Consider the following 24143-nt stretch of genomic DNA (forward strand, 5'->3'; position numbering starts at 1 on the left):
ACACTAATTGTAGTTATTTTCATGTTTGGTGTGTAATTTGTTTAGCTAGGACATTTTTAATGAGGACATTTTTAAACTATGACCGTTGTAATCGTAATCGTGCAGCTAGGTTAATGAGCTGATCTTTGCATTGATGTTCGAATTAGGTGGTGTTGTGCTGTTTTAAATGCTTTGGGAAGGAAGTGCAAACAGCATTTGGCGGTTAAGACTGTGAAGGCAAACAAATTGAGGAATGTGATAAAGCAATTCTCCACAGAAAGGCATTTCTTCCTCACGAGCCTCCTTGAAACAAAACATGCTCTGTAAATCTTGTGTGTGATGGACTAAATGATTCTTGATGTATTTCTCTCTACTTTTATTTATTTGCACTTCTTCTTAATTGTTATTTGTTGGCCACTACATTTCTTTGGTATGTAATTTGTTCACCAAAAAGCCTCTCCTGTGAATATAGGTCACTGGCTGTTGATTCAGTTGCAGTGGTGACCCATGGCTCTGTGTCACACCTTTAAAAGTCCCAGAGCACAATGGAACTTTAGACTCAGTCGGGCCGCAGCCATAGTTCAGCACACTGAGGTAGCGTTCTCTCATTTTCCCCCAGCCTGAGCCCTGAATGAAGCCTTTGTCACCCTCTCACTCACGCTGTCTCACCCACCTTTTCTCTCTCAGCCTCTCTCTTTCTCCTTCCACCCCCACTCTTCTGTCTATCCTCATAAACGAAGGAGCTAAAAGCCAGCAACAATATTCTCACCCACTCTGACCTTGAATCCATCCAAGTATGTCACTTTTCCAGGTTTCCCTGTATTCCAAGGTCTTGGAGCGAAATCTCCCTTCCTGCGGTCCGGATCCTTCACTCCCATCTCCTCCCCATTTATGAGATCAGGCCAGCTCAAGGACAGATGTGTCCCAGCCTGCACCGGTGACCTCAGATACTGAAGGAAAACGTTCTGATAAGCCCTTTGTTCTTAGTAGGGGAGCTTTGTTTCTGCTTTGCTGTAGTGCTGAGGTGTTTTCTTAGCTCCAGATAAACCGAGTTTGTGTGTGTGGAGGGATAGATAAAGGAAACTTCAGTAGGGATAATACATATGTCAGTCAGCCAGTCAGTCAGTCGGGTTGTGTTGTTGAGTGGAAGCTCAAATCCTTGTCCAACAGTAGACAAAGGCAGTGCTGCAGAGGAGGGGGTTACTCAGGGCTCGCAAACTCATTCTTCTCTCTTTTATGAGCAGCAGAAGACTGCGGCGCAAGCTTGAGTGCTTGAATGCATTCACTGACCACAGAGTTACAGAGCTTTGAATACAACTGCTCATCGATCCCTGTTGTGTAGCTCAAATGAGAAGATATTGCGCTAGTCAAAGCAGATGTCCCGCAAAATCACCTAGAAAGTTCTCATGGCATATACGCGTGTATGTTTACACGCCCCTTGCAGAATCTGTGAAAATGTGTGAAGACATAAGGAATCACACCAAGGCAAAAGAGTTTAAGTTTCCTGGAATGAGATGGGGAAGTTTCCTGATGAGGATTTGGGTGGGAATGGCAGCTGTTAGGCCTCGTCTTGAGGAGGCCAATGGCGGGTTCTGGGCACTATGGGGTTTCCAGAGTGACCCACTGACTCTGCTTTTGATTGCTCTGGAATGAAAGCAAAGCCTGGGATAGCTGACTGTGTGTGCGTCAGGGCATGTTTGTGTTTTTTGAATGGATGTTCTGAATTGCATTCCCCCTAGCTTTTGGCATTTGGTATTCATTTTTACATTGAATATGTATAAACACTTGCAGGGGAACAAATTGCTCTGAAGTGAGCCAGTTGGTAACATTGTTATGTTTCAGGCAAGGAAATATAGGCCTATTGATAAATACTTGGCATGGTTTTAGTTTGCCTGATTTCTTAAATTTCACTCCATGCTATAATAGCTCAGGAAAAGTGTTTATTCCAGTTTTGATTTTATTGGAAATTGCATTGTCTAATTCTTAACTTGCGTACACATAATTTCCATTTGGCTCAGTCTAGACATTTAAAATGTAACTATTATAAGTAAAACTTTAGTAGGAATATAGTCCTTTCTCTGTCCTCTTCAATGGCTGTACCCTTTTTCTTTTTTTTTCTTTTTTGGTGCGTATGCATTCCCACATACATGTGACTTATTTTCAACTCTTTCTTCACTCCAGCTGCTGTGATGTCTGTTGTTTTTCCGTCAGGATAACCTCAGAGCGAAAGAGAGCCAAAACCCATGTTTACCACACTTCCTAGATCTGCCTTGGATGTCTTCGTCTCACACACTTCCTCATTATCCCACACCTCTCTTTCCATTTTTCCATGGCCACATTTCAAGTGTGCGTATGCAGTGCATCCTTTCCCAGTAGGATCAGAGACATTGTTTCAAATCAGCTGTTGAAGGAGTTTGTATGTGATGTTTTGCCGCAGGATATATAGTAATAAATCATATAGATCATATAAATCATATCACAGGTCACCCTTATACTCTGGGACTGTTTCTGTTCGGCGAACCTCTGGCTGCTCTCTGTTCATGGTTTTCTGACTGGGGAAACCATTACAGGCATTGATAAATCAGCACTTGTTTTAGAGTAGTGTTCTTGGACAACCCTCCTCTGCGAAAGGTCCCGCTGGGAAAAGTTGTGAATTATGGCTGAAAAATGTGTCCAAACATATATTGTAGGTCTTGTGAAAAATGTTATGACAAGTTCCCTTAAAAATAGGTTTATTCAAAGACTTAACCCTCCCAGATTAGTGTCAGTCAAAATAAAATACTTATTCCAATTTTATGGAACATCATAAATACAGCTTGATATGTCCATTCTGCACTCTTTTATCTATCACACGTTCACTCTCTCTGTCTGCATTTCACTTTGCCGCCAGCGTCCAAGTGTTTTCTATAAAAAGGGCAACTGTTCTCCCTGTGTTACCCATGTTTCTTTGCCTGTTGTGGGATAGGCAATGCTTGGTAAGGCTCTTCTGGTTTCTAGGCAGCTCAGGCGGACCGTTCTTCTGTCCAGCTGTGGCATAATGACGGGCAGTGAGCGACGCCCTGTTATTTATAGAGCGATAGAGGGGGTGACCTCATGCCGCCAGGGCTGATGCTGGGACTGGAGACAGGGAGCCCATTCTTCACTGCTGCAGAGGTACGAGGTCCATATAGACCCTCTACTTACTGCAGATTGGTTTTCATGCGCATACTTTGATTAACGTGATGAATTCGAGAACTGATCTGATCCCTGATGTGTTGATGCAGGTAAACCTTTTGCATTGTTTAACAATTTAACCAAAAAAGTCTTCGTATGAGAATTTTCTTTGTATGTTGGATTTTTGCATGTATTATATCAAGTTAAGCCAGCAGTGGGCTTCTGTATGATAGTGGGAAAATATATATATTTCATTTATTATTCTACATCTGAATGCAGGACTTCTCCAATCATTTAGTCTGCTTGCCCGTCTCTTACAATCCAATACAAGCTTGCATCCAGATGTGCCTCCATCCAATCAAAAAATAATGGATTGAATCAAGTTTCGATCTTTTTTTAATTTATTTTTTTATAATCCATTTCACTTGGATCTACGCCACAATATAGAAGAAATTATTTGGACTTTAACGGCAAAATTTGTTTTACTTGCAGTGGCGGTGCTAGGCCGGCACAGTCCCCCCCAAGGATTTCCTAATAATTTTCCTGTTTTTTTTTTTACTCTTAAGTGTCGCTTTCATTAAAAATAAAAATGTTATTAAAAACCTAACTAATAAAATAAGGTTTAATAATGTTTTGATGGAGGAGGAGTCAATTGCACGCTCAGGAATGGCGCGCATTAGCGAATGGAGATCATATTGAGCTCATCAACAGCGACCATAATGGAGCGCTATTAAATATGAACAAAAGATTGCGCAATTCAGACACATCTCAGAATAGCTTTTAAGATAACAACAAACGTATTGTCCTCTTGTAATCTGCTATTGTGAGTAGTTACCATTATCTCTTTGAAGATTCACTCATGTTAAAAACGTCAAATAATATAGATTTTAATATAAATTCATGTGCTTTGTTCGCCCTAGCCTAGTGGTGATGAAAAAGAGCAAATGTTGTTTTCGATCTTAACATACAGGCTAATGCGTTAAACAGGTGTCTTTTGCACCTCATCTGCTTTTCAGTTTCTTGCACCATGTCAAGTTAAAAGACACCCTGCGCTCTTTTTCCATTTTTTTAGATTTTTTAAAGCACAAGTGCATTCCTTCATTTAGCTTACTCATTATGTAGGTGGAACTGTCCATAGACATAATAAATACATAGACGCCTACATGTCTATGGGACTGTAAGTCGTTTCAATAAACCGCTATTGATTCAAAGGGCTGATAATGTAATAATAAAGATGTTCAGCAAAATTGATACCATGCTTAATAACTGCATACTTTACAATGTGACTTTGTTCATGTAAAATTGAAAATTAAATTAGTGCAATGTAATAAATGCAGGGTACTTCAGTTATTGATGCACTTAATTTTTTTCTTTGCACCCCCTTTGAACTATTTAGCCCCCCTTTTGCACCCTCCCCCAAAAAATCCTGGAGCCACCAGTGTTTACTTGTTTTTGGACATGCTATTGAATATGCCTGGTGGATGGCCAAATGGAAAAATGTGTGGGTGAAATTTTGACTTGGGCCAGTAAGTAACCACCCCTAACCAACCTAGAAAATGTAACCTAGAAAACTCACCTTAGCAACTAATTGTCAGTGCCTTGACAAATACCTATGTATAACAGAGTTTTGCCCTCACTCAGGACTAGAGACATCATATGATCTTGGTCTTTTTTTAATGTTAACCTATTTAATATTAGATTGTATGCAGTGTGTAGTTCTGGGTCAGCCCACATGTCCTTTGTGCTGAATTTAGCAAACATATTGTAGTGGGAGAGGTGAAGACTAACTTGCTTCATCACTGTCCGACACTAACAGACACCCCTCCCTCCTGCGGTCTCTGAGCTTGGGAGTGGAAATGCATTTTTCGGTACACTGACAGCATAACTAGGAATTGCCTTTCAAAGCCGTTATTGTATTAAAACTATTCCCATCCTGGGACTTATAATTTTCGAGTCCTTCTCTTGTAATTTAAGGCGTTTCTCGCCTCCTTTAGCTAAAACGCAGACCGTATTTTATCTTGAAAAGGAGTGATTGGAAAGGAATCACAGTGGTGCCGTTTGTTTGCTGTAGCCTCTGCCCTCACTACTCATGTTGGGTGTTTTTATAAACAAAAAAAGTCTCAGGCAGAAAGTTCCCCCTAACATTCACCTCCTCAACCATATTTTCCAACAGGTCTCTTTTGAAGAATGGGTACGGAAAATCTTATTCTTCGCATGGCATGTAAGGAGTGGTCACTCCTGAGGGAGATTAAAGGAATGGGGAGACCGAAAGGGATTTGTCACGTAGGACTGTTCAACCCTCCATAAAGGTCTCTTTGTGAACTTTATTTCACGATCACCAGGGAGCAAGTCAGTGCTCATGCCCAAGCCAAACAAGCACTCGTATACACACACACACACACACACACACACACACACACACACACACACACACACACACACACACACACACAGGTCTGATGGAACATAGGTGTGGTTGCAGTTATTTTTATCAACCCTTTAAGGAGAACATGAGCTCAAGGGAAAGGAAAGAAAGAGTGGGAGAATGAGACTACTGGGTGGGCATACAGGAAGGGAGAGAGAGAGAGAGCGAAGGATGGAGGTTCAGTGAAGTCCATGTGGTGTGTGCACCAGCTGACGCCAACAGTTTGACAAAAGTTCTTCACTCTAGGTTTTCTAAATAATTCAACAAGATCTGAGAGCGAACACGCACGGTTGAAGTGCCATTACATCATGGCCCCGGGTACCCGTTAAACAGATTTAGTGGAGGATAGCGGGTGAATGCTCTTTTATCTTCTTCCCTCTCATTTTATTTTGGTTTCCCGGTCTTCCTCACAGGGAGTTTTGGAAGTTCTGAGCACTTTGGAATCTTATGAGGTAAGAAGGTGCGTGTGAGTTTGTTTTATTGCCAAGGGGGCACTCGTGCATGCCTGCCAACTATGTGAATTTGTTCTTTTTGTGCAATAGTGTTACATATCCGGCCATAAAACATACCTGTTATGAGGGTTACCGGGCTTTTTCCAGTGGAGTATATGCAGCAGATTGGATTTTAGGGTGGAAAAAGGCTGTATTTGTTTTGAGTTTGATTAACTAATGGAAGGTCAGGCTACATCACTTCTCTCCTGTACCAATGCACCTGGAGAACATACTGTACACCGGTTTCATTTAGACTTGCACAGAAGGTTTATTCGATTTGCTGCATGAATTCAGGTCTGAGATGGTACACTCATTCAGTCAGTTGAAAATCAAGTGGAAAAATAATTATTCAACCTGTGTCATCTGTGTTGCATGCACAAACAAACACATGCAACCTCTCAGAATTGAGATGAAGCCCCTGTGGTCCAGGCTGAAGGGCTTTGCGGATGTTGATTGTGGTATCCGTAGAAACAGTCTGTTTGGAGCAGATGGGAAGGAAGAATGGAGCAAGAAAGAGCAATGTCCTCAGCGAGGCTGTAATTGTGACCATACATCTGAATAATGTTTCCATTACATGCAACCAGCCATTTTTGCATCTTAAACCAGCCAAATACATTAGAAAGACTTCAGCCCTCATTCACTGATAGACAGTCCTTCAGTCAGCATCTCTGAGTGATGTTATGTCTTTTCTCCTCAGGATGTGAAGAACAACCAGAGAATATCCTGTAGTGTATCCAAAAGTTATTTAAAGGCTAGAGCCAACTAGTTAAACACACTGCAAAACCTAGCCCAACAGACTCTCTTAGATGGCCTGACATTGGACTCAGAAAGTCATTAACTGTAACTTTTAGTCTTGGGGATGGAATATTTCTGTCTTCATCTGCTCTTCTGTGTCCCAAAACCATCTCTGGTCTCTTTTGAAGTCTCTGCTCTTTCAGGTCACATGAGTTGACTAGTGAACCGCCTGCCCACCTGAAATCTGACTTGCTGATCTCCGCAGATTTCCACAAACATCCGTCATTCACAAAGTTGCCCGTGCATGCTCGGTTATTAAATATGTTTGGCTGATTTGATTATGCTTTCAGCTACCGGGTTTAATTATTTTATCCATTATAAATTCATTTCACAGAAATGTTGCAGATTTTCACCCAAAATCAGCACAGAAAATGCAAGAACGTCTCCAGATTCTGTCTGGGTCTGCTTATGAGACAAAATCTTACTGAATATTTTGTGAAGTATGAACTCTACCCACATCCTGACACTCGCTGTCCCCCACTGAGCATTTTATTCAGGCTGCATGAATATTCCCTTTATGCCCCTCTGGACACGTTCTGTCTTTGATCTCCCCAAAAACCACGCTCAAATATTCCTGCAATGCTCACCGCATACGAACATTCACACACAACACATGTGCATCTGTTTACTCTACAATGCAGACCGACAGTTGGCATTGGATGAGTCTTACAAAAATGGTATAGTGTGTGAACATGTTTCAGAAAGATTTGGTTTCATTGTTGAAACACGGGGCTCACTTGTTACAAAATGGTGGCATGTGAATCCGAGCATGTTTTTTTTTACTCCGAAGCAGAACCAGTAAACATACTCAAGACAAAGTCAAGAAAAAAATAGCCTGTTTTTGTGATGTGTTGCATGCTGAATATAAACCTATTTAAGACAATCTTTTGTCATATGCAGTAGGCTTTTATAATTTCTCATGATGAAATCTCATGATTTCTTTATTTTTAGTTTTACATTTATGCATTTGGCAGACACTTTTATCCAAAGTGACATCCCTGGGAATTGAACCCATGACCTTGTCATTGCAAGCACCATTTACTGTTTAAACTACTATTTTAAGTTGCAGCTTAAAATAATGGCGTGTTTAATTCCATTAAATCCCATTGTTTAAAAAAGAATGTCTGGCTATGTGATTTATTTACCATTTGGATGTAAATTTGAACCGCTCTGTAATCTAAATTAGATTTTATGGCAATCAAGTTTATACAGTAGTTCTTAAAAGTCCTGCTAATTCTCAATAGCCCACTTCTGTAGTTTGTCCTGTAGTTTGAAACCCCTGGTCCGCAGCATGACGGTAGCTGCTGTAAAGAGAAATGTGACTTCAATTTGAAAGCTTTGTGGCATTAGCTGTGTATTTTGATGGATGGATTTGTGTGAAGAGAAATGGGATTTAATGTAAGACCTAAAACTGAATATGATACTCTGTTGTAATGTATGTGTCCGCCAAACATAAAGTGTGTGCGTTTATGTTAGAAGCTGAGATTTACATGTGCGTGACTGAGTGAAAGTGTGATTGTGTATGTTTTGGCTGGTCTAATATTTTGTGTATGGGATTTACTTGACTTTTGGAGCTGATCTTTGACCCTTTGTCCTATTTTATGTAGGAGGCTCCCTAATGGAATGACTTGGTATTGTGTGTCTGTACAAATGTTTGATGAATGGCTGTGAACTCTGTGCATATACAGTACATGGCTGTGTGGGTAAACGTGCTTATCTGTAAGTAAGTTCTGTCAAGTGTGTCTGGACTTCTCTGATTTAAGCGTTTAACCTCTATGTCCTCTTTGAGAGAGAATACGTGTTGCTATATGGCATTTTTTCTCCAGAGGACCTCAGAAATGTATTTTTTTTCCCTTCTGTGGTGTGTGGACACAAAGCGCAACATTATATTTAACCTTAAACTGTTTTTGTCTCTTGCTTATAGATAGAAGATGGAGGAAAAGCGGCTCAGTGTAAGAAGTTGAGAGTGGGGGATGAACTGGTGAACATTAATGGCTCTGCTCTCTACGGCTCCCGTCAAGAAGCTCTCATCCTCATCAAAGGTTCTTACAGGATTCTCAAAATCGTCGTCCGAAGGTATGCAGACACAGACATACACATTCGCTGACTTAAGTTTTGGACACGTTTACTGTTGTTCTGGGAATTTTCAAGGGTGAAATTCAGAAATTTCATTTGGTATCCACATGATCAGGAATTTCATGTGGGGGCGAAATAATTCTCTGTGCAGATTTTGCCTCGGGTTCAATATGTCATGAAAATTTGCTGCGTTGACCCACAGAAGGCTGCTTGGATTGAAAGTGACGTCTGTGTGAGCTTCATACATTGCTACACTATTCGGGGTTTCTGCGGGTCTTGAAAGTCTTAACCATTACCCAAATTAAGGACTTAAAAAGGTCTTAAATCAGAGCAGAACATCTTAAATTTATTAAGTCATGATGACATTAAATGTTGCATACATTGTAAAAAAATGTATATCTTTCCTTACTATTTTATAATTCAATTATCTAAACACATTTAAACCAAGATGCATTCACTTGAGATGCAAATGAAAAAATGAAGTCATGAAAAACAAGAACAAATGTCATTGAGTTATTAAAACTTCCCTTTGAATTAAGTTTTTTTTTATATATTTTAATATTTGCAGATATTTGTTTGTTTTAATCATTAATAAAACAAATAATTTTCACAGAAAACAATACTTCATATTTTATTTATTTTATGCAAAATTTTGTTGACGAAATCCAATCTTTTCAAAAGGAATTTTGCATTGGGGGAAAAATCCCTGTATAGATTTTGCATTGGGTTCAGTTTATCATGCAAATTCGCTGTGTGTGTTGACCAACTAATGCGATTGCACCTTTATAGTAAAATTGCCATTTTGATGTAGACACTCAGACATGCACACATATAAGCTAACGTAAGATGCGGTCACATTTACCATTTATTAGTGAATTTTTATAGACAAAATCCAGTCATTTCATGCAAATTCGCCACTTTGAAGGGTTTGCAAGTGATTACTGTGCGAGCTTCAAACATCACTATACTATCAATAATATACAATGTACTTTCTTTGCTCACAATATTATGCTAATATGATGATCGTGCCTTGAAACTGCCATGATCACACTGTAAAACTGACATTTTGATTTCTGAAACATCACACCTAGAGGATGTGACCAGGATATGCAGTGTTTCGCTGTGAGAGAGCATCTGCGCAGTGGCTAAATCCACCAGTAGCCTCTGATTATGTGTCAGTTGTTTATTTTAGCTGGTGTGATGCAAGCTGACATCAGCAGAGTTTGGCAGACAGGAGAGTTTTGTCACCCATGACAGATAAAATTGACTGACACACCCTGTTTGACTCACTCACAGTAGCCTGATCTAGAATCAGATCTTCTAGAATCAGATGTCAATATTACTCCTAGTTATCAGGACATGCATGTTTGAGCTGTATCCAGGTCAGTGTTGGTCCCTGACCACAGGGGTTTTTCCTTTTCCAGGCATGTGGAAAATCAAAGTGTCATGTGATAGCGCCTCACTGTGGCTGTGTGCAGAGGCGCAGTTGAGGCGTCTAACCAACACATGCGCACACTCGCAAACATTTGAAGAATTTTAGTGATGCACTCACATGCAGTTGGTGATAAATGTTTATCTTTTATTGCTAGATTTATGTGTGCAGGGTAAATGAGGTGCTGTGTTGTTGTTGAGTCTGGACTGGACGTCCAGTCGGCTGAGTCCTGCACATTCCAGTGTGTTGAGGCCTCACTGCATTAGTAGCTACCAGACAGCTGAGTGTACGTCCCACACTCCTCCCTCTTTCATCTTCTTTCTCCTCTCTCATTTATTTATACTGTCCTCCCTTCCTCCCACTCAATAAAGCCACAATCTCCTCTCTTCATTCTTTTCACCAACAGTCTCAGTAAAAAAAACTTTCATAAAGCTTTCATAACCTCATTCTCTAGCTTAAATATTCTGTTCCATCAATCTGTAGCCTCTCAGCATTTTCTAACTTGTATAACTAATTTTTTTTATGTCCTGTTTATGTTTATAATTTTAAAAACCTTATTTTTATGTGTTGTTACAGACGTGATGCACATTTGGTTGTGTAAGTGTTCAAGAAAATGCAATAAAAAAAGCATTACAAAAACCTTCTTTATAGAAAAATAATCTATCTCTGTTGAGCCGTATGACAGTTGGTCGGAAGTGATGGTTTATAGTTATTTTTTTTTTTTGAAATATTAGTATGTTTTTTTTTTTTTTTTTTTACACACGCCTATTATTTCACTTCAAAAGACATTAATTCATCAACTGGGGTTGTATGGATTACCGTCATGTTTGTTTTTTGTGTGGTTTTTGAAGCGGCAACTTTTGGTATATATATATATATATATATATATATATATATATATATATATATATTATTTATATATATATATATATATATATATATATATATATATATATATATATATATATATATATATTATTTATATATATATATATATATATATATATATATATATATATATATATATATATATATATATATATATATATATATATATATATATATATATATATATGAAGAGTTCAGATGCAAAAGCCTCTAAGTGCCATCTGAAATTTTCTTCTAGAATGATAATTTTTGTCAAGCTCGTATATATAAATTCAATAATTTCACTTAAATGGCCATGCAAATTACCTATTAATTGTCATTTGAGTGAAATTACTTAACTTAAATATACAAGGTTTATAAAAATTATCATTCTAGAAGAAAATTTCAGATGGCACTTAGAGGCTTTTGCATCTGAACTCTTCATATATAGATATATTCTTTTCCTAAAAATCTTCATGTGTGTTCATCTGAAGAAAGTAAGTCATATATATCTGGGACAGCATCTAGACATTTTTGTGTGGAGTATCACTTGAATCCCATTTTATAGGCTCTCAACAGTTTATAACTTTTGAAAGCTTATTCTCTAACCTGATTATTCACAATATATTGGTATAATATCAGTTACCTGCCGGTATTAGAGATTTACATTTTACATTTCGATTACAAATGCTGTTATCTAACACATTTTTACTAACATTTTAGCAAATCTCTAAATATCCATTATTCATACTGTACATTATAAATTTCAATATAATTGTTTGTTTTTTTTTTCATTTATTTAGACTAAATTTAATTGATTTTTAATATCTACCATACTGGTATCAGCTAGAATTTTATTATTGATGTATTCCTAATAAACACATTCTTGAACCTCTTAAGTATGCTTTAACCTGTATACCCTTATTCTAAAGCCTTTAAACAGTTTCTAACTTTTATAATCTCATTCTCTTGCTTCAATACTCTTTAACTTCTGTGACCTCATTTTATAATCTCTCATCGTTCTTTAACCTCATTCTCAAACCTCTTGACAATCATCTAACCTCTTGACATTCTCTATTTATCTTATCTGTTGTAAATAAACCAATTCAATATGCTGTTTATTTTTGTTCATACTCAGACACCAACCCCTCACTCACAAGATTCTCAAAACACAAGAATTCTCGTGAGAATATATATATATTTTTTTTACAGCAAAACACAACGTACTTGAGTGCACTTAAGGTGGAAGAATTTAGATTTACAGTCTCAGACTATAAACATGCTTTTAGCCAAAGAAAAATCTGAACTTTTAAACCTCCAGGTTTAGGATAGCCATCCAAACACCAGCTCTGCAGAAGCTAGCCACAGAGTCAGAGGTTCAGGAGTGAGGGAGAGGAGAGGAGAGGAGTGTAGAGATGGAAAAAATTCCTTTTCTTTTTAAATCCGTTTATTTGGCTGCAAGTCAGAAATGCTGCAGTCTTTGTGTTATTACCCTGCCTGCGGTTTCTCTCTTGCTGTGGTTTTCTAGGGAGCACATCCTACTGTGTGTGTGTGTGTGTGTGTGTGTGTGTGTTGTATTTTTCTGTTTGTGGGTTTGATCCCTAGTCACACCAGTGGAACTGTGCCGGAGGCTCTTGAAGGAATCAGATTTGATTGTTGTATGCGGATAGACTGTTGCTGTATATGTTGTCTTTTTGCATGCAGCCTGTTTTTGTATAAAACGAATTGGTTGGATTGGTTAGAATGCATGTTTATTCATGCTTGGCAATCAATCTAACAGAGGCACTGCTGTGTCATTGAAGAAGATCAGTGCCGTTGCCGCCATGTTTAAATCGTGTCTGCATTGTGAGGACATTCAAATGGCTTTACCGACTTTTCATAGTCACTGTTCCTCACCTTTAACCTTTAGCAAACAAATCACTATTGACCTTTCTGCATTATCGAGAATAGTTGTATCAGCTTTCTGTTGTTGCTGGTGTGTGTGTGTAAAAGAGAATCTTCATTTCTGGGTTATGGCTAAAAGGAAGGGGCTTAAGTATGACTTTGTGTATGTGAGGTTTTTGTAATGGTGTGTTTGTGTGTGTGTGCATCTTTGGACGTCAGTAGAGGTCACATGCATCACGCAGGGCTCATTTCCACCTCCATTTCAAGGCCAAGGAATGTATGACTATTCAGTCAGCACGATAGAGATGTTTTTTTCTGTGCGTGTGTGTGTGTGTGTTTAATGACAACCTCCCTGCCAATCATTAGAAATTTTAAATTATACCAGCTAACTGAGACTTGAGCCATTGATAGGCAGTTATTGAGAGAGAAAGAATGAGAGAGAGGGAGGGCAGCTCTCAACAGTGTTTGATGGCAGCGTCTCTACTAATAGCGAAGCTGTACATTTAACTGCTTCAAAAACCGTGACGTTACCACCTCGCTATGGAGGAATGTCATGCAAATTTTCAGTTGTAAACTGTCATATGCATGTTAATAAACAACTAGTTAATAGTGAGAATTGGACCCTAAACTAAAGTGTTACCATTTATTTTTTTATTTAGTTAATTAGGATTATGTTAATATAACTAAATTTAAATCATTAAATCAAGGCTTATTGGGTCCCCTCTGGTATAAAGAAATCTGTTTGAAAAAACACAACTAATTTTATTGATATTTTTCAATAATGACAGATTTTTAATCTATATTTTTGGATTAGAGCTGTTGTGCCCCCGGCTTTTCTTTGTGAATGGGAAGGTGAGCTGTACAGTTAAAGGATGTTTGTGGTATGCCGTGTCCAGAGACACACCGTATTGTTTTCCTGCACACACACTTTCTATTGTTCTTCAGCAGCTGTCTGGAATGCAGATTTGATGCACTTTGTCCATTGGACCGAATTTAGGATTGCGCACACTAATTCAGTGTTTAAACTCAATCTTTTGAGTTGCGAACTTGTTTAGTTAAGTACTAGAAGTATGAAAATGTATTATTCACACTGAAAGAGTACAGTTTGTGTATTATATAAACCTTTTGTGCTCTGCCTGGAAGTGTGGTGGTGCCCATCTTGCAACAGAGAACAGTGTGCTCCTAAAATTTCTGGATGTCTGGTTCCTCCTAGTTCCAACTCCCACTTCCTGTTACACATGCTGACTGTAATAGCAGCTTTAGGAGCTGAGCTGGGAACCATGGGACAGAAATGTTTATTTACAGTAAATAACCATTGTCAGGGGCGGAAGAACTGTTTTTAAATACATATTTTGTCCCTGACTTAAGCCAAGTCAGAAACGGACCTTATTTGGACTGCGAGCGTATACGTTTAAGATATTTAGATTCACACACTCATGCTCAGACTTAAAGGAAGGGTAGGTCTTTACAGGAAAGCCACGTGAGGGAAGGGAAGCGTTGCTGTCTTGCTTTGGCATATACGTCTGGATTTATTGAGCAATTGGCACACCGTATGTCAGAAAAAAAAACTACTGCAATAGATTATCCATATACAGTGAGGAAAATAAGTATTTGAACACCCTGCTATTTTGCAAGTTCTCCCACTTGGAAATCATGGAGGGGTCTGAAATTGTCATCATAGGTGCATGTCCACTGTGAGAGACATAATCTAAAAAAAATAATCCAGAAATCACAATGTATGATTTTTTAACTATTTATTTGTATGATACAGCTGCAAATAAGTATTTGAACACCTGTCTATCAGCTAGAATTCTGACCCTCAAAGACCTGTTAGTCTGCCTTTAAAATGTCCACCTCCACTCCATTTATTATCCTAAATTAGATGCACCTGTTTGAGGTCGTTAGCTGCATAAAGACACCTGTCCACCCCATACAATCAGTAAGAATCCAACTACTAACATGGCCAAGACCAAAGAGCTGTCCAAAGACACTAGAGACAAAATTGTACACCTCCACAAGGCTGGAAAGGACTACGGGGAAATTGCCAAGCAGCTTGGTGAAAAAAGGTCCACTGTTGGAGCAATCATTAGAAAATGGAAGAAGCTAAACATGACTGTCAATCTCCCTCGGACTGGGGCTCCATGCAAGATCTCACCTCGTGGGGTCTAAATGATCCTAAGAAAGGTGAGAAATCAGCCCAGAACTACACGGGAGGAGGTGGTCAATGACCTGAAAAGAGCTGGGACCACCGTTTCCAAGGTTACTGTTGGTAATACACTAAGACGTCATGGTTTGAAATCATGCATGGCACGGAAGGTTCCCCTGCTTAAACCAGCACATGTCAAGGCCCGTCTTAAGTTTGCCAATGACCATTTGGATGATCCAGAGGAGTCATGGGAGAAAGTCATGTGGTCAGATGAGACCAAAATAGAACTTTTTGGTCATAATTCCACTAAACGTGTTTGGAGGAAGAAGGATGAGTACCATCCCAAGAACACCATCCCTACTGTGAAGCATGGGGGTGGTAGTATCATGCTTTGGGGGTGTTTTTCTGCACATGGGACAGGGCGACTGCACTGTATTAAGGAGAGGATGACCGGGGCCATGTATTGCGAGATTTTGGGGAACAACCTCCTTCCCTCAGTTAGAGCATTGAAGATGGGTCGAGGCTGGGTCTTCCAACATGACAATGACCCCGAAGCACACAGCCAGGATAACCAAGGAGTGGCTCTGAAAGGAGCATATCAAGGTTCTGGCGTGGCCTAGCCAGTCTCCAGACCTAAACCCAATAGAGAATCTTTGGAGGGAGCTCAAACTCCGTGTTTCTCAGCGACAGCCCAGAAACCTGACTGATCTAGAGAAGATCTGTGTGGAGGAGTGGGCCAAAATCCCTCCTGCAGTGTGTGCAAACCTGGTGAAAAACTACAGGAAACGTTTGACCTCTGTAATTGCAAACAAAGGCTACTGTACCAAATATTAACATTGATTTTCTCAGGTGTTCAAATACTTATTTGCAGCTGTATCATACAAATAAATTGTTAAAAAATCATACATTGTGATTTCTGGATTTTTTTTTTTAATATTATGTCTCTCACAGTGGACATGCACCTACGATGACAATTTCAGACCCCTCCATGATTTCTAAGTGGGAGAACTTGCAAAATAGCAGGGTGTTCAAATACTTATTTTCCTCACTGTACATAACAGCTTAAATTTGAAAGGTGCAGTGTGTCATTTCTGACCTGCTAGTGGTACCAAATGGAATTGCAATAGTCATTCCCCAATTTTTTTCCAATCAGAATATTTGGATTTTGATGTTGTTTAGACCCCAGAAATATCTTATTTTGTGTTCTACAGAAGACAGTAATATAGGTATGGACTATGAGTAAATGAAAACTGAATTTTCAACCATACCTTTAAACCACCCCAGAGACGACTTTGGTTGAGCCAGAAATTGACATGTACATATTGGGCTGCTCAAACAAACAGGGATATTTTGAAATCACAGTGTTCACATTATTGGGTGTAATTCAAATAAATGTATTAGTATTACACACATTACCTTTAATCATTACCAATGTTCCATGTCTCAGCATTTCTTGCAGCGTTTAAATAGAAAAAGAGCAGTTAATAAATGATACTTTTAGCCATGTGCAAATCGCATTACAGGAACCAATGGCTGTAATCAACTGTAAAAGCCAACTGGCCAAATGCTGATATAAAACTGTAAGCACCACTTCTCTCATGAGGAAATAAAGTGTGGAGAGCCACTTCAGTAATCATCTATCAAAGGTTGCCTGGTCTCTCAGGGAGAAACCCCAGTTGCACTTCACTCTATGAGTTTATGATCTTGTGGTTTGGAGAGGCCGTGGAGGAGAGTTATGAAGGACAGAGACATCAAACTCAGGAAGCTTCAAGAAAAAGCAGTTTCACGGTAAGACCCTGTCCGCTGTGCTAAGGAACAAGAAAGAACAAAGGAGACTCAATGCCAAAACAATGGACATTCCTTACATTCCCAAGACCACCACCCCCCTCCTGACTTTCCACATATTAAGAACAAAACTCTAAGATCTTTCAGACTCCAAAACTTTCCACATGTCAGCCTCAGTGTTTTTGATCAAATTTGAATGCTCAGAATTTATAGTTTTATGGCTTGCTGTGCTGTTTTTAGTTTAGAAAATGTGCTGGATTTCTGTATATGTTTATATTAGGGATGCATTGGTAGTCGATAATTATTTGAAGGCTTTGGCCGACAATATGAAAAATGGATAATCATTTTGAGATTTGCTAAAGATGTTAAATTTAATAACATTGTTTGGCATGGTAATGGGTATGACACTGTTCATGTGTTTGATCTTGGCCGAATAGATATGCTACACTGCTGCTGTTGGTTATTGCTGCTGCTTCTGGAGAGCAAGTATGGGACTTGCTACTGCCAATACATACATGATGGTGTTGTGAGCAAGAAAGACATGCTGCTAGTGTTGTCACCAGGGTTTGAAATTAACTTTTTCACTCACCAGCCAGTTCGGCTACTAAATTTTTAAGTTACCGGCCATTCAGAACTTCTAAATGAACCAGATCAACTACGTCACAGCTTTTTTTTTTATATATATATATATATAAACATTTTTTTGGATTTCATACATTCATTTCTTATTCAAACAACATCCTGTCATCCAGCCATCTCCTCCCCTCCTCTTTCATCCTCCACCAAAAATTTATTTTATGTGGACAGATCAATACAGTACAAAGAACATCAAAAAATGTAGGATGTTGAAAAATAACAAATTCTTTTCTGTTAACCAAATGCTTTTTTATCTTCGCTATTGCATCAATGCAAATTAATAAGCGCACCGTTATTTGTTGCGTAGTGACGGGCATGTTCAAGTAAGCCAGATATGCGCAATACGCTGTATTTAATATATCACGATGACTCACGAGTATTTGCGCTAAATCTGCGCAGATTTGGCTTACACGAACTTCCCCAGCAAAAGTGAGTAAACATTAAGTAACACGCCAAATTTGCTAGTGATTTTACAGCGTTACCCGCCACAGTTCATTTTTATCCACATTTGGCGGGTTGGCAGGTGTTAATTTCAAACTCTGGTTGTCACGATACTGGAATTTCCAACTTCGATACGATACCTTGAAAATAGTATCTCGATATTCTATACCATTTTCGAGACCACGGGGAAAACTGCCATATATACCGCCATACAGATAATTGGGGTAATTTTGTTGTAATAGCTTAAAGCTCAGGAAGGCTTTATTTGAATAGTTGAACTACATTTACAGAAAAAAAGTAAACAGTCAGTAATAAAATAAGAACAAATAAACAAATTGCAAATGATGGCACAAATAAATACAATAGAATAAAGAGACATTATATAAACATGGCTTTTAGTTTTTCAGGTGGGTCTGACAGTATTCAGATAGAAACTACTACAGAAAGGAAAGTAATCAAATGTAAAATAACACTGGATAGTTTTCATTGTAAAAATTTAAAACATATGCTCACAATTAAAGTTACAAAACAAGAAGAGTAATTTTCTCTTTGTCTTTTGTTCTTTGATTAACATGACAGACAGCACCAGGTTTATTAAGCTATTGTCACTTTAAGAGATTATGCACGGATCCAATATACTGTTAAAAAACATGCGTTTTCTCTCAACTATTTACATTTATGTTCCAAAACTGTCAGTATTTACCGGAATACCCGGAAAGACAGCATTTTGACTTTTTTAATGTATTTGACCGTTTAAGCACAATAAGCCACGAAAATTACTACTAAATTACTAAAATTATGTGCAATACCAGCACTATTCAACTAGAGCAAATGAGACAAGTGAATGAGGAGGCGAGTGTCAAAATGTCAATTCTCTATCGGAGAGATGAGAGTGTGAGAACGCACAGCTGTTTTCAGTGTATCGATACTGCAGAAAAGGAGTATTGGAACCGTTTCAGATATTTCAGTATCGATATTGATATTTCGATATGTATCGAATCGATACATATTGAAATATCAATATTTTTGATAACACTACATGCTCCTGCTGCACAATATAGCCTACATGAATTACCCATTGCAGATCTATACAGGTGGAGCTGGGGAAGGTGGAGGGTTTCTGAAAGTGTGCTGCAACTGCTACAGTATATGCTGACCGCTGACCAAGTATTTGAAGGTTGAGCAGCAAGCTTATTGGCTACTGATACAGCAGGAACCAATGAGCTGTGCAATAGAGAGAATGATGTGATTGCAAGCAGATTGAGATAAGGACCTATCAGCCTCCGCCATCTAGAGTTTTTCATCTAGAAAGATTTATATTTTAGTGGTAATGGACAAAGGCATGCTCCTTTTTCTGGAATATGTCAAGTGATCAATCCATACAGTACCTCTTGTGTGGGTTCATCTTTTGGGATTGCATTATGGTGGGACTGCGTACATCGAAATGGCTTCCTTTTTTATTAATAGGTCAAGTAGCCCAGGGTTCTGCACCGTAGTCCACCTTCTCTCATCACAGTAAAAACGTTCTGTGGTATAACTCTGATATACTGGATATGTGGACAAGATGTAGGCCATCAGTTAGATTAACCTCTGTTCAGTTGCCAGGGAAAGAGTAAACGAATTGTGGTGTTAACATGAGTGTAGACTGTGAAGCCTTGTGAACTGCTCTGCATCTGTTTTAACATCTGTTATTTTAGTTTGTTTAGAGCAGTTTGTTATTGAGTCTGCAGTCTCCCACACTTTTATTCATTCACTTTATGCTCTTGTGATTGAAAGGCTACTGGGGTCATGACTTGGTATATCTCTCTGCTGTCCAAAGTAGTTAGGAAGGGTTTGATGTGGCTGATAAGCTTTTAGGCTGCGCTGCATTTTTGCATGCTTTCTTTCCCCTTGAAAAATACTTTAAAATCAGAGTGAAAGAGAATCCAAAACAACAAACATGCTATTGTGCTGGAGAGCCCAACTCTTGACTGCTCCCTTCCTGGACTGGGCTTTTCGTTGTGCCCGTACTGGTAAAAGCCTGGGTGATTAAATGGAATGCAGCCTGTGCGTCTCGCTCGCTGTTTTCGGGAAACAGGCAAACAAATGATGATGATTGCACCGACTGAAAGTGGAGAGTGGTGTGTGCATGCATGCGTGCTTGCTTTAATTATTTATTTATTTATTTATCAGGGACGATACAGAATTAAATTGTTGCATATACAGTAATTTTTATGCAACATTAGCTAATAGCTAATTTGAGGTCTAATGTCCATTAATTTAGGGATATACAAATTAATGAAACATGGTGCAATGTTTAAAAATACATAGTAGTACCATGAAACTATTTTGTACTTTGTTAGTACAAAGAAGTTGAAACCGTTGACCAGCTGTATCCTAGCAGAAGTAGTATTCCCAGATCTCAATTACAATCTGTGCAAATCGCTATAGAAATGCTATATTCTTGATCAGTGTATTATTCTTGAACATTAACATATACTTGGATATGGGCATGGTAATTTATGTATTCCCTACAATAAGAGAGAGAGGGCTTCTAACGAACTGTGTTGGTTGTTAAAACAAGAGAGAGAGGAAGGATCTTTGACTACATAACATACAGTACTACTGACTCATGTGCGTGTCACCAACGTTTCTTACAATAACCAGTGACATCATATATCATAATATCAGTTTATGGTTTAATTACCCTTCTTTGCTGCCACACACAATCTTAGTTCCTATAAAGCATGTAAAAGTTAAACTCTACAGCTACCCATAATAGTTTGCATTGGTGTCACATAAGGGCTTAACCCTGGGTTGATGTGTTTAAAACCCAGAGTTAAGGCTAATTTTAGGTAATGTTCCACACTCTTGTGCAGTGCTAACCTCAAATTTGTGTTGTCAAAGATATATGCTGTCTCCCAATTCGCCTTCTTCTATGGCCTAAAACAATGTACACTTTTTGTGAAGAAAACGTACATACTTTTGGGTGTGTAGCAGAATCATTTTTTATTGTAGTTCTGAACCAAAACCTCCTCAAAAACGGTTGTAGGTAACATTAGTTGTTAAAGTGTGCATGGATCTACACATCAAATTTCCACCGGAAATAGTAGACCATCCGAGTACTACCTTTGGTACCATTTAAACTTAAACTTACAGTTTTGGACGCAATAATGCTAATTTCGAATACCATTTAGGATGGATAATATGCAAATCGGGATGCAGTAATACAGAGTGACACAATAGGGCTTTTCACACATGAAATATTTAACCCTGGGTCATTCTAAACCCTGGGTTATCTTGCTTCTTGTTTCACACTGGTCATAATTTACCCAGGGGGTTAACAATTAATCCTGGGTATTCATAAACTGATGCTTCACATTGTTTATTCCTAAACCCTGGGTTATCGTTCTTATTTGCATATTTACGGTGTCCGTGTCATTGATTGGATGAACGCAGCATGCGACCTGTTTACATAAAAGCTCTAGCATTGCGCCTCCTCGTATTGCCGACTGTACTTTCGAATTATACTGAATGGACTTTTCGGAATATAAAGGTAAGAATAAAATGGTCTCTTCTTCACTCAAATTGTCATGTTTTCTGTCAGCATTTTTCCTCTCAAACACAGAATTGACAGGTTATATACAATGTGCTGTTTTCGTAACTGTCCAAAGCACGCAAATATGAGGACGCAATTGGTTGCCAAGCATCAAGCTGTAACATTCTAACACTGCATCGTTTCACACTGTACAAGTTTGGCACCACAATGCGGTGTGGGTTAAATGCAGTGTGAAAAGCCCTAATGTGGTGCTATAACATTAACCCAAGTTGCTTAGCAACAGACAATCATTCATAAATTGCCTTGATCCTTACATTATTAAACATTCATGACTTTGTACTGGAATAGAAACTTTCACTCCTCGTGTTTTGGTTTGGTGTCTGTGGGAAATTGTTACAAATGTCAAACAGTGACTTCAAACATTTTAACTAGTGCAGTGAAGAGCATTATTTGCAGAGAGAAACGTGTTTCACAAGATTTAAGCAGTGCGGATTATTTCCACAGATGGACAAACAGTTATTAAAACATGTCCATGTTCCAAACCTATATGACTTTCTTTCTTCTGTGAAATTTTAGAGAGATATTTTGAGAAATATTTCAGTGTTTTTTTTCCCTCAGTGTTTTGTCAATGGGCAACATTCTTCTATCTACTCATACAGATTTGGTACAGCATGTTGTGAACAAAAAATAATTTAACTCTCGACACGGTGTTAACAATTCAACTGAAGAACCCATTAGTGGAAGGTTGTGCTCCATTATAATTTGTCCTACACATGATTGTTGGGTTTTTTGTTTAATCAGTGTTGTAGTTGTTAATCAGACTGACCCCAATATGACTTTTATCAGCCCTTCTGATTTGAGCAGGAAAAGCTGTTTACTAAGCACAGCTGATATGAGTTAAATTCTATTTTATTCTCTCTCTCTCTCTCTCTCTCTCTCTCTCTCTCTCTCTCTCTCTCTCTCTCTCTCTCTCTCTCTCTAACAAAACACACACTGTTGCTTCTATGTGCTTTGCATTGTTGTGCTTTCTACACTATTGAAAAGAGCAAGAATACATGTACCTGGCCTCATGCCCCAGGGACAATGCACCGTTTCAATCATTTCGTCTTATACCACCAATTTGTTTCCCTTTTTTCACATACAGTATCTCTCTCTCTCTCTCTCTCTCTCTCTCTCTCTCTCTCTCTCTCTCTCTCTCTCTCTCTCTCTCTCTCTCTCTCTCTCTCTCTCTCTCTCTCTCTCTCTCTCTCTCTCTCTCTCTCTCTCTCTCTCTCTCTCTCTCTCTCTCTCTCTCTCTCTCTCTCTCTCTCTCTCTCTCTCTCTCTCTCTCTACCTCCCCACCTCCCCTCACTCTCTCACCACTGCTGGCCGAAATTGACTGCTCTCCCAGGGAGACAGGAAGCGGCCCTCACATTTTTCCCCCGTTCAAACAATAATAGGAGAGAATGCTAGGTATTATTTTAGCAGTGGCTTGCCGCTTTATCTCCGCCAAACATAGTTTCCTCTCCGTCTGAGCACCGCTTCCTCTCCCTCTAATGTCATTAGAGAGAGTGGGTGGGAGGCTGTGTATATGAGCGAGAGAGAGAATATGCTGTTTAGTGGACTGAATGTTTGGTCTTCAGTTGTAACTTGAAATATTGAGAGAGAGAGAGAGAGAGAGAGAGAGAGAGAGAGAGAGAGAGAGAGAGAGCTGCTGTTTGAGAGGGGAAGTGGGGGGAGTGTTTGTCTGTTAATTTTTCCTGGACTAGGAATCTGGTCAGAGCCTCTGGCTGCCTCATTACAGCTAAATGACCACCAACCTTCACTCATGTGAGCGCTGAAGTCGTTAGGGTCCTGATAAAGACTGACCACTCACAGCAGACACAGACCTCAGGGTTGTCCTTTGACACGAGACGTCTACTGATGGTTTAAACTTGAACTTCATCTTGAACCTATAGCTGAAAAGTCTTGGATTGGATTCATCTCAGATTATTTGTCTTACTGTGAGAACATCTGGAGTTGTGTCAAGTGCTGTGAGTATCTAAATAAGTTTCGTATTGCACAGAAAACCTCAAGTGGGAGTCAAACCAGGACTAATTTCAACCTGGTTAGCCTGTTTCTGTTTGGTGAATTTCACTGGAACAGTACTGCCGTGCTAAGGCAAATGCAGTAACTACACCAACACTGAAACTGAGAAAAATGGTTTCAGAGTTTGTTTTTGTTTTGTTTTGTTTTTTGTAAATTTTGGATTGCTTTGGTAGTTTTATGTTTTCTGTGAATCTGAACATATTGAACCAAAACTCCATCTCAGGACAGATCATAGTCTACCCAATTTCAGTCATAAATTAATTTAGACAAAAAGTTATCGTTTCTGTGTTTAAGTTTTTCCTTTAGATAGCTGTATGGAGACTCAGATCAGCTTGGTGTTATGTTTGATCAACAGTGTTTATTGGACGAGGATGACAAAGCGAATATAGCTACGAGCTGTCTTGTGAAAACTTGGGGTCCTGAGAATT

The 24143-nt window shown here is 38.8% G+C and overlaps 1 protein-coding gene across 2 annotated transcripts in view; it reads left to right on the forward strand.

Annotated features, from left to right (window-relative positions):
* The window catches only part of shroom4 (shroom family member 4), a 46171-nt gene that overhangs the window by 8527 nt on the left and 13501 nt on the right, over positions 1–24143 (forward strand). Inside the window, exon 2 of one of the 2 annotated variants that reach the window (XM_079867092.1) lies at positions 8768–8919. In XM_079867092.1, coding sequence (XP_079723218.1) covers positions 8768–8919 — 152 coding nt within the window. Of the gene's footprint in view, positions 1–8767; positions 8920–23261; positions 23661–24143 lie in introns of those variants that run through there. The other variant, XM_079867093.1, reaches the window with a different exon arrangement.

This window comes from Squalius cephalus (assembly GCF_949319135.1).
Source record: "Squalius cephalus genome assembly, chromosome: 3".
Taxonomy (NCBI): domain Eukaryota; kingdom Metazoa; phylum Chordata; class Actinopteri; order Cypriniformes; family Leuciscidae; genus Squalius; species Squalius cephalus.